The sequence below is a fragment of the Leucoraja erinacea genome, chromosome 1, assembly GCF_028641065.1.
Source record: "Leucoraja erinacea ecotype New England chromosome 1, Leri_hhj_1, whole genome shotgun sequence".
Taxonomy (NCBI): Eukaryota; Metazoa; Chordata; class Chondrichthyes; order Rajiformes; family Rajidae; genus Leucoraja; species Leucoraja erinaceus.
Window position 1 is genome coordinate 158,821,383 of NC_073377.1, and position 15,939 is coordinate 158,837,321.

At 43.2% G+C, this 15,939-nt stretch overlaps 1 protein-coding gene across 8 annotated transcripts in view; it reads left to right on the forward strand.

Annotated features, from left to right (window-relative positions):
- The window catches only part of dclk2a (doublecortin-like kinase 2a), a 313,388-nt gene that overhangs the window by 52,950 nt on the left and 244,499 nt on the right, over nucleotides 1-15,939 (forward strand). For all 8 annotated transcript variants that reach the window (XM_055646576.1, XM_055646603.1, XM_055646586.1 and 5 more), the window contains exon 2: nucleotides 1,577-1,908. In XM_055646576.1, coding sequence (XP_055502551.1) covers nucleotides 1,577-1,908 — 332 coding nt within the window. The remainder of the gene's footprint in view (nucleotides 1-1,576; nucleotides 1,909-15,939) is intronic.

Consider the following 15,939-nt stretch of genomic DNA (forward strand, 5'->3'; position numbering starts at 1 on the left):
TGATACAAAACCAGGCACTATGGCAAACTGTGGGAAGGACAGTGATAGATTATAGATTGGTGGAATGAACAGATTGGGGGAGTGAGCAAACACTTGGGAGCTGAGTTATAATGTGTGCATAGAAATATGACCTGATGCATTTCAGTAGGATGATAGAGGGTGGGCAATTTAGGATTCAGGAGTAAAACACAAACTACTGGAATAATTCAGTGGGTCAGGCGGCACCTCTGGAGGACATGGATAGGCGACATTTCAGGTTGGGATATGCGATACTGCCCTAACTACAGGGATACAAGTATATGTGTTGAGTATTAACTGAAAGTGGCAAAGCAGGTTGAGGAAGTGGTTTTCAAGGCATTCTCATTTATGGGTTTTATCAATAGACAGATGGAGTTTAAATACAGGGAAGTGAACTTTAATAAAACACTAATCTGGCCTCAACTGCAGTGTTGCATTCAGTTCTAATCACCACATTATAGGAAGGCAAGAGAGGGTCCATAAAGATTTATGAGAATGATTCCTGGATTGATTATTCGGCTAGATTTATATTAGAAGGGCTAAGAGTGTTTTCTGTACGGAAAAGGCGGAGAAGGAAACTTGGTGAATATAAAGGATGATGGGTCTGCAGAGAATAGATAATGGCATACTGTTCCTTTGATAAATTGGTCAAGGACTAGATGTCATGGGCATAAAATAAAAAGAAAGAGAATTGAGAGAACATGAAGAAAAACAAAAGAAGGGTCTCGACCTGAAACGTCACGTATTCATTTTCTCCAGAGATGCTACCCGACCTGCTGAGTTACTATATAATACCAGCTTTTTGTGCTTGTCTTCGGTTTAAATCATCATCTGCAGTTCCTCTCTACACAATTGATTGCCGTGTATTGTTGGAATCTGGATTGCACTGTCAGCAGTGGTATCAAAGACAGGTTCCATTGTGTTCTTTAAGACGGTACTGGATAAATATTTAGTGGAGGAAAACTTAATCCCATGGAGAAAGGGGTAGTGGGTGAAACTAGAGAGTTATTCCGGTAGAGAGTCTTCATGGATAAGATGGATTGAATTACCTCCTCCCGTGCTGTAATGATTCTACGAAAACAACCTATTGTAAGATGAGAAAAACATTTTTCACACAGAGAGTGATGAATCTGTGGAATTCTCTGCCACAGAGGGTAGTTGAGGCCAGTTCATTGGCTATATTTAAGAGGGAGTTAGATGTGGCCCTTGTGGCTAAAGGGATCAGGGGGTATGGAGAGAAGGCAGGTACAGGATACTGAGTTGGATGATCAGCCATGATCATATTGAATGGCGGTGCAGGCTCGAAGGGCCGAATGGCCTACTCCTGCACCTATTTTCTATGTTTCTATATATTGCTCAGAATGTAAAAAGATCATATTCATACAAGTACACTGCATTCAATGAAATCTTCAAACATTCTCTCGTGTCTTGTGTTTCCTAAACATATACTTTTTCTATTGTACGGAATGTCGAGTGTCACAAAGGATAATTTATTGATAGAATCAAAATTATAATAATACTGAAATTGTCATTAAAATCATTCCTCTTTTTCAAACAGGTGAAAGCTATGTCTGTGCATCCAATGAACCATTCCGTAAAGTGGACTATGCTAAGAATGTTAATCCAAACTGGTCTGTCAACATCAAGTCAGGAACATCCCGCTCTCTCTCATCACTGACAATAAGGGGTGAAGGAAAAGACACCAAGGATTTTGTCAGGCCTAAACTGGTGACGGTTATCCGTAGTGGTGTAAAACCACGCAAAGCAGTAAGGATACTTCTGAACAAGAAGACGGCACATTCATTCGACCAGGTTTTAAATGACATTACAGATGCCATAAAGTTAGATTCTGGTGCAGTCAGAAGGCTCTACACACTTGATGGAAAGCAGGTAGGCAACAATGACATCTCCTTTCAAAACTTTTGATCGTACCATCTTTATTGCAGAGAATAAGGTTATGTTCAAGCTTTGCAAACACTTTAATGATGCAGTAAGGACCTTTCCAGTTCTATGTACTATGCATGTGAAGGTCGGAAAGTTAGACTTTGAACCAGACAATCGAGGAACACCCGTTTTTATACACAGAGGTAAGCCTGCCATCCTTCACTGTTGGCATATTGCAGTCCCTTTAATTTGGCCGCCCCACATTGAATTTTTTGTGAGAAGTACCCATATAAAAGGAAGTGTCGGTTGCAAGAGCCAAACCCTCACTAGAAAAGACCCTCACTCGAAAAGATCATCCACACATTTATCTCCTCAAGCCTAGATTACTGCAACTCTCTCTACACTGGCATCAGCCAATCTTCCCTGTCCCGCCTGCAACTGGTCCAAAACGCCGCAGCGCGACTCCTGACGGGCACCCGAAAAAAGGGACCACATCACCCTGACCACTGGCTCCCTGTGCGGTTCCGTGTACATTTCAAGACCCTCCTCTATGTCAACAAAGCCCTCAATGGGCTTGCCCCCTCCTACATTAAAAGTCTTCTCACCCACCACTCCACCTCCAGGTCCCTCAGATCGGCCGACTTGGGACTGCTGAATATCCCACAGTCTAGGCATAAGCTTAGGGGCGACCGCGCCTTTGCGGTTGCAGCTCCTAGACTGTGGAACAGCATCCCCCTTCCCATCAGAACTGTCCCCTCCATCGACTCCTTTAAGTCAAGACTAAAAACTTATCTGTACTCCCAAGCCTTTCCTGACGTCCACTGAGCGAGGGCTATATGTATATATGTATGTAATTTGTTTGTTTATACTATTCTTATAACAAATGACCAACGAGAGTTGTTTTTTTATATGTGCTATATAAATAAATGTGACATGACTAGAAATATCTCTAAATTGTTGTAGAATTATGGATAAAGTCATTCTTCCTGGAGATTGATTCATTTAACATTTGATAATCATACAACAATTGATATTGCTGAATTACATGTTATTTAATCACTTCCTATGCATTGCATGATCTACACAAATAGAGACCGTTTTTCCCCTGAGCTGCTGTGAGTGAGAGACCAACTACACGTTGCGTTATTGGAAACTCTAACAGTGCATCTCCAGTTCCTTCGGTGTTTTAGATTATTGTGCTTTACTACCCAACCTTTCAGAGGATCTAAGGATAGATTCTCCATTTAAATATGGGGAAATTTTAGCATGTCTGTGACACAATGCAACAGAACTAACATTACAAACTCGTCAATGAGATTTGTCAATTGAAGATGCATGAGAGGGCAAATGCTGGAACCTTGAGGGAAAAAAACAAAAAAATGGTGGAGGAACTCAGCAAGGTATGTGGGTATGGATAGATGGCAGTTTGGGTCCAGAGTAAAGATCCGATTGATGGTGTAAGTGGGCGAAGGCTTCCCTATAGGTTGGAGGCAGCATAAGATCTGGCGAGTGACAGGTAGATGCAGGTCAAAGAGATTAGCAGATGAGTGGAGTAAGTGACAAAGTCTAGAGATGATAGGGAGACAAAAGGGATGTCAGATAAGGAAAGAAGAGCAGTGAAATATAAAGTCGGCAGGAGGAGTAAGAGTGGAAGTGGATGGGAGGATAAAAAGGGGAGTGGGAAATCCTAGTTGGGAAGGGTGGGAGATGAGCGTAAGGAGGACGGGATAACAACAGTGTCACAGGGATGCTGGGAAAAATGTGTGTGCATCAGGGGGAGGAGTGAAGGGCGGGAAGAGAACTGGGCTGGTTTACTTTAAATTGGAGAGTTCAATCTTCAGACATTTAGGCCTCAAGTAGAACATGAGGTGTGTTTATTCCAGTTTGCCTCAATCTGGCAGTGACCAAGGACAGAAAGATCGGTATGGGAATGTAAAAGTGAATTTAAAAGGTTAGCTACCAGGAGCTGCAGCGGATATAGTGCAAGAGTTTGGCATAATGGCCAACATTTATGATCAGAGGTTCAGGAATTATTTTTAATGAAGCCATTGGACAAAGGATTAGATGTTAAGGTTAGATTTTCTAGTTATTTTACTTTTATTTAATGTGTTGAACTATTAGATTAGACGGGTTCATGGATAGGACCGGTTTGGAGGGATATGGACCAAACACATGTAGGTGGGACTAGTCTACCTGGGACATTGTTGGCCAATGTGGGCAAGTTGGGCCAAAGTGCCTGTTTCCACACTGTATGACTATTAATTTCAGTGTAATTTTATATTTTAATAAATGTCAGTGATTTTATTTAAATGTTCAGTTTTAATGGGCTGTAAATGCTAATCAGCAATAATTATAAACTTGCATAACAATAACGGAAAATAAGTGTGTAAGAAGGAACTGCAGATGCTGGAAAATCGAAGGTACAGCATCTATGGAGCGAAGGAAAAAGGCAACGTTTCGGCCCGAAACCCTTCTTCAGTCTGAAGAAGGGTTTCGGCCCGAAACGTTGCCTTTTTCCTTCACTCCATAGATGCTGCTGCACCCGCTGAGTTTCTCCAGCTTTTTTGTGTACGGAAAATAAGTGGTTGGTTATCTCTGTGGATTCAGTGGACCAAAGGCTTCTGTTTCTGACTGTAAGAAATGTTCAGCAGGTCAGCCAGCACCTGTGAAAAGTGAAACCGAGTTAACATTTCAGATCAGAAATTCTTCATCAGAATTGGAACGGAGAGAAAGCAAATTAGTTTTAAGTAACAGAGTAGGTGAGGAGAGGGAAGGATAGAAAGAACAAAGAGAACATCTCTGAGTGTGGGCAGTGAAGCTACAGGGGTCATCTAGTAGATGGAGAGTGAGAAAATGAACAAAAGCTAAGGAGTGAGAGAGTGAAAAAACAAAGCAACATGTGAGAACAAGTTGCAGGACTGAAGGACATACCTAGCAGTTGAATGCTTGTGGAGAGAGAAAGGGAGCTTGTATCACAAAATGATGATTTATATGGGATGTTTTGGTGCAGATAATGCAGGGAGATACCTGACGTTGATGGATTTGGTTAATTTGCCTGGACAGAGGACAAGATACTATACTTGAATATGGGATTTGAGTTTAGGAACAAGGAGGTCCTACTGCAGTTGTACAGGGCCCTGGTGAGACCGCACCTGGAGTATTGTGTGCAGTTTTGGTCGCCTAATGGTGAGGAAGACCATTATTGCTATTGAGGGAGTGCAGCGTAGTTAATTCCCGGGATGGCGGGACTGACATATGATGAAATAATGGGTTGACTGGGCTTGCATTCACTTGAATTTAGAAGGATGAGAGGGAATCTTATAGAAACATAAAATTCTTAAAGGATTGGACAGGGTTAGATGCAGGTACAATGTTCCCGATGTTGGGGGAGTGTAGAACCAGGGGTCACAGTTTAAAAATAAGGGGTAGGCCATTTAGGCCATGAGAAAAAAACGTTTTCACCCAGAGAGTTGTGAATCTGTGGAATTCTCTGCCGCAGAAGGCAGTGGAGGCCGATTCACTGGATGTTTTCAAGAGAGAGTTAGATTTACAGTGGCTCCTGGAATGAATGAATAAGTTTATTGGCCAAGTATGTTCACATACAAGGAATTTGCCTTGGTGCTCCGCTCGCAAGTAACAACACGACATACAGTAACAATTAAGAATGACACATAAAACATTAAACATTATTAATAAAACATTACAGTTTAAACATGTGTATGAAATAAAATACCAGAGCAAAATGAGGCTACAGACTTTTGGCTATTGAGTAGAGCCACTACTCGTGGATAAAAGCTGTTTTTATGTCAGCTTTGACAGTACAGAGTCGTCTTCCAGAGGGAAGTGCTTCAAAGAGTTTGTGTCCAGGGTGACGGGGGTCAGAGATCATCTTACCCGCTTGCATCCTGCCCCTTGCAGTGTACAGTTCATCAAGTATAGTGCTAGGGCTAAAGGAATCAAGGGATATGGGGGGAAAAATGCAGGAACGGGGTACTGATTTTAGATGATCAGCCATGATCATATTAAATGGTGGTGCTGGCTCAAAGGGCTGAATCGCCGACTGCGACTCACATTGGTGCTTGCTATGACAGTGCAGAAAGACAGATAGGAGAGACTCCAGACTACAGGGGTCAGAAGCATACAGTCCAAGTCAGTGCATGTATGGTGAAGATGTCTGGTTGCAGTCAGAGACAGGCCAAGTCAGCCTTACCCAGCCCAACATCTCTGAAGATAAATTTAATATTTTTACAGCATCATTGCCAAAAAACTGCAACCTTGTAAATTACTTTATAATCTGTGATATATCTAGAAACAGGAAAGGCAGGGAAGAAGTATTTAGCAGCTTTTCTGAGGTGTTAGGCCTGCAGTTTAATTGTTGGTGATGGGTCAAATGTGAATGTGTAGAAACGAGCCTTATCCCTCAGGCCACACAAGTATGTGGGATTTTTGTGGCGAATACAGCAACAGACATGGGCAGGGAAATGGATGATGGAGTTTAATCTGATTCAGTATGAAGTGTTGCACTTTAGGGGATTCACTGTAAAGGAAAAGCACACAGTTAATGGCAAGATTCCTTAACAGCATTGATATCCAGGTGCGATCTAAAAGCCTCTAAAATGCCACTATTGAATTTGCTTCCACTAGCACCCACCACTCTCTATGTATATATAATAAAAATAAAAATAAAAAGCTTGACCTGCACATTTCCTTCAAATATTCTCCCCCCACCATCTGATATTAAAGCTATGTCCTCCATTTGGTATAATTCGGGGGGGGGGGGGGGGGGGAGTTTCTGACTGCCTACCCTATGCCTCTCATAATTTTATATACTGCAATTCCCTCAACCTTCGACACTCCAGAAAAAATAATCCAAGTTCGTCCAAGTGATGTGGCAAGCATACCATATGCCTTCTTTACCACATGCGGGCTGAGGCCTGTTTGGTGGTGAGTAGTCGCCCAAAGAGTCATGCCTTTTTCTGGTCGCCGCTGGATTTTCAACATGTCGAAAATTTTCGGCAACCTGCTGCGACTATGACGGGTGCTGGCAAGTCGCCGAAAAAAAATTGCGTAAGTGGGACAGGCCCTTTACAGCACATGCAGCGCCGAAGACCCGACTACGGGTGCTGTCTGTACATAGTTTGTATGTTCTCCCCGTGACCTGCGTGGGTTTGCTCTGAGATCTTCAGTTTCCTCCCACACTTGAAAGACGTACAGGTATGAAGGTTAATTGGCTTGATATAAGTTTAAATTGACCCTAGTGCATGTAGGATGGTGTTAATGTGTGGGGATCGCTAGTCAGTGCGGACTCGGTAGGCCAAAGAGCCTGTTTCCACACTGTATCTCTAAACTAACAAAATTAATGATGTTAAACCACTAAGCGGCAGAATTGCTGCCTTACAGCACCAGGGTCCCGGGTTCGATCCTGACTACAGGTGCTGTCTTTACAGAGTTTGTACGTTCTCCCTGTGACAATGTGGATTTTCTCTAGGTTTTCTGGTTTCCTCCCACACTCCGAAGATGGTTTGTAGATTAATTGGCTTCTGTAAAATTGACCCTAGTGTGTAGGACAGCGCTAGTGGTCGGTACAGACTCAGTGGACCATAGTGTCCATTTCCACAGTGCATCTCTAGAAAAATAACGAATACACTGTATATTTTCCCTTAAATGTGACCTCCCAAGGTACAGCACCTCACACTTGCTCAGATTAAACTCTGTCTGCCATTTCTCTATCCATATCTGGCACTGATCTAAATTGCGTTGTGTCCTTTGACAACCTTCCTTGCTGTATGCAACTCCACCTATTTTGATGTCATCTGCAAACGTACTAACCAACCCATCTGCATTTACTTTCAAGTGATCTTTATATATATTTATCACGAACAACAGAGGCTCTTGTACAGATTCCTGCAAAACCCCACTTGTCACAGATCTCCAGTCCACCGTTATTATCTGTCTTCTATGGATTAGTCGATTCTGAATCCTGTTGATCCCATGCATCTTAATCTTCTGGATCACACTATCTGAACACATTTGACAAATTCCACACCTTTGGTGCTATGCAGCCCCCATCTATATTAGGAAAGTTGAAATCCTCTACTATGACAATCCTATTCTTCTTGCAACTTTCTGCAATATCTCTGCATATTTGCTCCTCTAAATCCATGTTGACTATTTGGGGCCCTTTATACAATACTAACAAGATGGTCACCCCCTTCTTAATTGTCAGCACTACGCCTAGAGTCTCCATGGACAATCGCTCAGTAACTTCATCTCGGACTACTGGCGTGACGTTCTTTCCCTCTTTCCTCCACTTCTATCCCACCTGTAGCACTTGTTCCCTGGAACTTTTAAGCTTGCCATCCTGCTGCTCCCTCAGACATGTTTCTGCAATGCCTATAATATCCCAGTCCCAGCACCTATCCGTGCCCTGAGTTAATCTGCTTTACCTGTCAGGCTTGCATTGAAATAAATGCAATGTATTCTAACAGTCTTTCCTCTCTCCCTGCTGTGTCCACTGAACCTGCTGTGGTTGACTTCTGTTCTGAGTTCCAGCCTCCCACCCACATCGCTACTGCTTTGGATACCAAGTCCCTGTCACCTAGTTTAAACCCTTCCAAATAACACTTGCAAATCTGTCTGCCTGGATATGTTTCCACTACCTCCAGTCATGTGACTCTTGGACAGGTCACATCTACCCTAGAAGAGTTCCCAATCATCCAAAAATCAGAATCACTGTCCTGCACCTCGTCTTCAGCCTCGCATTCATCTGTCCCGTCCTCCTGTCCCTACCCCTCACCAGCACGTGGCACTGGGAACAATCCAGAGATTACTACCCTTGAGGTTCTACTTTTTAACCTTTTGCCTAACTCTCTATATTAACCCCCCAGGATCTCATCCTTGTTTCTACTTTGTCACTTGTGCTAATGTGTACAATGACTTCTTGCTGTGCACCCGCTCCCTTGAAAATGTGCTGCGGCCTCTCTGAGATATCTCGGACCCTGGTACCAGAGAGAGACACACACCATCCTAGCGGGTTATTTGCAGCCACAGAATCTCATGTCTAACCCCCCTAATTATCGAGTCTCTTGTCAACATAGCGGGTGTCCTTCTCCAGTGTGCATCAGAGCCAGTCTGGTGACACAGATCTGGTGGCTGCTGCTGGTGCTTTCTCCTGAACAGCCATTCCTCCCAACAGTAAGTAAATCATACACTTGTTTGGAAGGGGAATGGCTATAGAGGATTCCTGTACACTCTGCCTACTCTCTTTACCTCTGCTGATGGTCATCTAGCCTCTTAATGCCTGCACCTTTGGTGGGTCCACCTCATTGCAATTCTTATTCAGATTCAGATTCAGATTCAGATTCAATTTTAATTGTCATTGTCAGTGTACAGTACAGAGACAACGAAATGCATTTAGCATCTCCCTGGAAGAGCGACATAGCACATGATTTGAATAAATAATAATAAGTGTCCGGGGAGGGGTAGTGATTGGCAGTCACCGAGGTACGTTGTTGAGTAGAGTGACAGCCGCCGGGAAGAAGCTGTTCCTCGACCTGCTGGTTCGGCAACGGAGAGACCTGTAGCGCCTCCCGGATGGTAGGAGGGTAAACAGTCCATGGTTGGGGTGAGAGCAGTCCTTGGCGATGCTTGGCGCCCTCCGCAGACAACGCTTGCTTTGGACAGACTCAATGGAGGGATTGATTATGATGCTCTCAGTAACCCAAATAATCCTGAGTTCACCAGCCCCAGTCTCATTTTCTTCATGCAATCAATCACGAGCTGCAGATGGACTCACTTCCCACAGGTGTTTAAGAAAGAACTGCAGATGCTGGAAAAATCGAAGGTAGACAATAATGCTGGAGAAACTCAGCGGGTGAGGAGGCAGCATCTATGGAGCGAAGGAATAGGTGACGTTTCGGGTCTGAAGAAGGGTCTCGACCTGAAACATCACCTATTCCTTCGCTCCATAGATGCTGCCTCGCCCGCTGAGTTTCTCCAGCATTTTGGACTAGCTTCCCACAGGTGTAGTCTCCAGAGAGACCTGAAGATTCCCTGATCTCCAACATCCTGCAGGAGGAGCACTTAAGATGATTGAGGAATGCTTAAAAGACCTTCCCCTATCGTACCTTTACCTACTGCTCAATCTCCTCGCCGAAGGCTCCCGACCAAATCTTGCCGTCAATCGCAGAACTTCACCTTGGGCACAGCCACTCCCAAGCATGCTGCTCCAGAAATAAAATTGCATGGGTCTATGTTTGGTTGTTAAGTTGTGAAGTGTAAGTTATAAAGTAGGTATTGATGGTTATGTGATGCATCTACTGCTGCGAAGCCTTTGAATTAGAACTAAAAAAGAAATGCAGAGGGAGCAGGGGCACATGGTCAACAGTTGGAAAACCTGGACATACTGGAAAGGTAGTGGTCTCGCTGAATATAACAAGTTGACACAAAATTAATGTTTTGTTGACTCTAGTACATTCCAGGCAGCTGGAGAGATTGAGAAACTGGCAGGGTGCTGGTTGGGAAGTTCAGCAACACTTTGCAGTTGCCAATGACTGTTGAGTATAGACTGTGCTTTCAAGATAGCCAGGCGTTACATTCTGTGGGAGGAAACATATGCCGATAGGGAGGAAAGGAAAGTGGTTTGGATGGTAGGATTTTGGGCGGGTGAAAGTGTGGGCTTTTGGACGGCTTGAGAGATTAGACGTGTTTCTACTCCTCCTGGCCTCCTCCTTCCTGAGCTGGAAAAGCATTGACCTTCTGGTGCCAACATCATAGCCCATCTCATCTTCCACATCTCCTCAACACAGAGAGTCCTGGCCTACAGCTGATAAATTAAAACTGTTGCTAAAATGTGGACAATATAGCCTTTTTTTGTTATTTTGCCTAGATTCTGGATCTGGGAATCGCTAGCAATGACAGCACATTGTCACCCCTGATTAATATTTACTCTAAGAACAATGAGGTTTTGTTAAATATGCACCAATTGAAGAGCAACTTTAGGCAGATTCTGCACCGCTCATTAATATCATTTTAGATAATATTATTTCCTTTAACTAAAGGTTTAGTTAAGGAAATATGTACACTCATACATACTGAAAATGTAAAAACATGGTGTATAAAGGCATGGCAAACAATCAGTTTAGCCTGGGCCAATTGGCATTTTATTTGAGGGCCGACCCCTTGAGTCATATGACTTGGTGCATCATGGGACAGACATTTTCCCATCAATGGCCTTCTTTTCATATGATCTACAAATGCAGGTTTGTGGATTATATGTGTTCCCCCGCACACACACACACACCCCCGCACACAACCCCCACCCCTGCACACACAGCCCGCACACACGCCCCCCCCACCCCTGCACACACACCCTGCACACACAGCCCGCACACACACACCCCACCCCCACACACACACCCCTCTCCCGCACACACACACCCCTCTCCCGCACACACACACCCCTCTCCCGCACACACCCCTCTCCCGCACATACCCCACCCCCGCACATACCCCTCTCCCTAACACAGGAGTCCGTTTATTCTTGGACACAAGGACACAACCCAAAACATTGGGAAGATGCTGAGTGGGTAGCCGACTGAAAGCTGGTTTAGAGAGAGGAGACCGCATTGGGAATGGCTCGGAGATTTCATGTGGGTTGTGAAGTGGAGCATCTGTATATTCTAGCCTTCAAGGAATAATGACTGTAAAAGTTGAACTTGTATGTTATTGATTCATGATCGATTTCACCAGGATTTTTTAAACCATGCGGACCTCCTGCGATTTTAAATGAAAATGACATAATTGTCCCGTGATGTAATCACACTGAAACTTTCACATTTCAGTTAGGCAAGGGTCTGGCAGTGATGGACAGCTTCTGTGCTGCTGTTCTCCCAGCCTGTCAAGAATGCAAATAAAACCACTTTAAAAAATAATTTTAACCACATGTCTGCCCTCTTTCAGCAGACAGATGTATTAAATTCATACTCATTGGTTCCTGATTAAGTTTTTTTTTGATAAAATTGTTTATTAGCTTTCCAGGAGCTAAAGTACTGCAGTACTATGAGACAAGTTGATAATTTAAATTAAATGCCCAGCATCTTAAGGAATAAAATCTCTGTCAGTGATCTGTTTATTGCATTTACAGTCCTGTGTGTCTAACATTACTGTAGGGGAAGTTATTAGAATAAATTCAAATCTCCATTTGGTTAGGGATTTGTCAAACATAGCATGGTTATCTTAGGGGGAGATCCTGTCTGACTAAGCTGATATTTTTTTAAAGAATTGTTAAAATGATGAGGGGCAGCACTGTTGATGTAATCTACATGGATTTCAATAAGGCCTTTGACAGGGTGCTACATATGAAACTGGCCCAATGGGGTGGAGTTCATGTCCTCCAGAAAAATCTGTGAATGAGTTTGTGAATTGGCTTCGTAATAGAAGGCAGAGAGAAAAGGGCCTGTCCCACTTACATGTGTTTGGCGCGACAAACATGGTCGCTTGAGGCGTACGGGCACCGTAAGGCCGCGCGAGGTGGGTCCCACTTAGAAGCGCGGGGCTGGTCCCGACATCGCGCGGGGCTCCGAAAATCTGACAGTGTCCAAAATCTTTGCGCGCCAACGGCCTGTCGGCAAGCAGGCGCATTGCGGTCGTACGCAGCGTCTTGACGGCGTATGCCTAGCCGTGGCGTTGCGCGATGACGTCACCGCCCGGCGTGGCGTTTCGTGATGACATCACCACACGACGCCCAAATTCAGTCGGCCCGCCTCCTGCACAGCTGATTGGTAAGTATGACGCAAATGACGTCACGCCTGAACTTAGCGCGTACTTAGCGTAAACTGCGCTTCCGTTTGGTCGCGCCAAACGCATGCAATCGCATGCAAGTGGGACAGGCCCTTGATGGTGGAGGATTGTTTGCAAATGGAAACCTATATCCAGTGATGTACTACAGTGATCAATGCTGGGACCTTTCCTCTTTATTACATACATAAACTTTGATCTGAAAGTAGGAGATGTGTAAAGTGTGCGGATGACACATCATTGTGGGGGAACTGTTGTGGGAGGAGGGAGGAGATCAAAAGGAAGAGCTGGCATCCATTGTATCTTTGTCAGCGCCGTAGGTGGCTGCTATTTGTCTACATTGGGTACGCAAGCAAAGAATTGTGGCAATAAAGTATTCCGTTCCATTATTCCCTGGGAGGAGGGAGTGCTCATCATAACTGGAATAGTCAGTTAGTAAGATAGCAGGCCAGTGGCAAATGGAATTTAACCCTGAATAATCTGAGGTGACACTTTGGGTGGACTGATCAGAATAGGACACTGACAGTCAATGCTATTGTCAAGTATATGGCTAGTGGTGGGTGTGAGATCATCGATGATATCACAATAGTCCATATTATCCACACCTTACAATGCGCTTCCCACTAAACCCCGACTGTGATGGGGCAGTAGTTACTTTCCTCTCGCACCCTCACTACAACCTGTTCCTTTCCATGTTTAGATGGTCGGGATCTGCACGTTGACCAGGGAAGGGCGCAGAGAAAGCAATGCTGAAAATGCAATGATTTGACACTTGCATTCACGTGTGAAATGCATCCACTATGGGAACTTTGGTGGTTAGTTTGGAAGTGGGATTTGCACATGCAGACACAAGAGGCAGATGGCCAGCACCCACATTAGAGCAGGGGTAGCTTGGGTGCATTTCTCCCGAAGTTGAGGTTATGCAGGAATTTTGCTGCACAGCTGAGTTCTAAGATGGGGTAATTATAAAAAGGACTGATGGGAAATCATTGCAAAATATGCATGCATTCATTGTGAAATTTGCACAGTGTTTTAGAGAGCTTGGAATGTGGTCTTCCAGAATTAAAGTAGTGGCCAGCCCCTTTAATGTTGTTAATGAATGAACTATGATGTAGCATCTGATGGCTGATCTCTCAGCTTCCATTGGAACATAAACAGAAGCTACCTAATATCTGAATACCGCAGCGGTATGCAATTAATGATTGATCATTGTTAACCTGGAAATGTAGAATCTATCAGAAGCCTTCACAATCAAGTAACATTTTCATATACCAATTTTAGAAAATTTGCTTTGAGAAATTGTCAATATATTTGAAATAGGGCGAAAAGAATTACCATTCATTATGGCCCAATCCCTAACCTGTGATTTACTGAATTTGAAATACCTCAAAATGACTTTCGGCACTATGCAGAACCGCTTATGTGTAATATTGGGATACAGCCAATTTTTTGGTGAAGTACAATAAATTATGAAATGTTCAAATCTAGGTGTCTTTGCACATAATCTTTAGTGCCTCCTTGAAGATCTATTAACAGATGGTATATCAACCCACATTCCTACTGTTTGGTGTGATAATGATGTTGCTGTATAAATGTATAAAGAATACTCATGCAAAGACATAATTTAACGTTCCCTGAGCCTTCAAGAAACCCGAAAGCTGTAGGTATTTGTCCAGTCTTACGTTTCCTAGTCAAAGAGAAAGAAATTCACTTTTTTTTTTTCTTGAGTACTTAGCATTAGTGAAATCGTGATGAATGACAAGCTGCGACAATCTGTGTATATGCAAATGCTGGTCTGCTCTGGGATGATTTAGTAGCTAAGTAATTGACATTAACATTAACCTATATTTCTGCAAAATGGACAGTCTAACACGTCCTGTGACTGTGGAATATAAAAGGTGACTGGTGTCAGATTATAAAAATGTTAGCTTCTGATTTGGCCTTTGGCTTTTCTTTTACCCTGTGCACTGTGGTGGTCAACCTGCCACTGGGCTTCACTCGACTGATTAGGCCTACCTCTTAGAAGGTAATGGTCAATGCGAGGCCCCACACCAAGCTCTCCCAGGCACTTTTCCCTGCCCTGGTGGATCTTGAGACCCTTCTCTGATGTTATCTTTTCCCAGCCACAGATGCAGCTTCGTAGCTGCCGGGGCTGCTGCTCTGTCAATTTGCAATTAAATGCTGACCAATTGAAATACTACAATTCTGTGCTGGCATATCATGTCCATTGATTGCACATTTGTGAACTAATTTGACAGGAGAAGCATCAAATGACAAAGGGATATTACCCGTGTACATCTTGGGCCTTCGTGCATGATGTGCAACAGAAAGTGCAATCAAATGTTTTAATATCTGCAAGCTGTCCTGATCAAAATTCATGATTGAGCAGCAATCCATTTCAAAATCCAGTTTGAATAGCAATTCATGCTGGTAGAATTTTTTTTTTTTTTTAAGAGAATGAATTTCTCCTGTTGAGACCTTTGACATTACATACCAACATATTTTTGTGCTATTTCATTGTTTCAGTAATATGTATAATTTAAATTTAACTCCACTAATTAATCTCTAGTCAGAATCTATAAAGCAACAGAAAAAGAATCCCAGAGCAATGCAGGCATTCAGCATAGTGTCTCTGGCTGTCTGCCCAAATTAACTAATGCACAGTTGGACCCTTCTCTTCCTGTGCTTGCAACAGTTTCTGTTGTTTCATCTGGTAATAGCATTCAATCTGGTTCTAGCTCCCTGTATCTTTTTGGCTTTTGATCAAACTTTATGCTAGACTTTATGCTAAACTTTACAAAACAGCTAAATTCTGTTGGGGATCACTGAGATTAATCATGTGTGGCTTCCATATGTCTGCCTGTTATAACAAATAGAAAAACAAATTACTTGTATGATTACCTCAAATTATCTGGCAATGTATAATTTAACAATAATGTTTGAGGAAAGATTCAATTAACACATCAATTATACATTTTTATTTGATTAATATCCAGGTCTTCAACAATTCATTTACAGGTTCTTTAGTCATCAGCTGTGAAATCATTTGGGTTTGCACATAAGGTACAGTGATTAGTTCATTAACACCACTCTCTATCCCCTCCAATCTAAAATCATTGCGACCAAACTCTTGATGAATGTTTGGGCAGCTTGTTAAACCACCGTGTTGATTGAGATTTGGTGGCAATGGGCTTGACAGTATCGTTGCACTCTCACGTAGGATCATTGGATGAAGGGTAC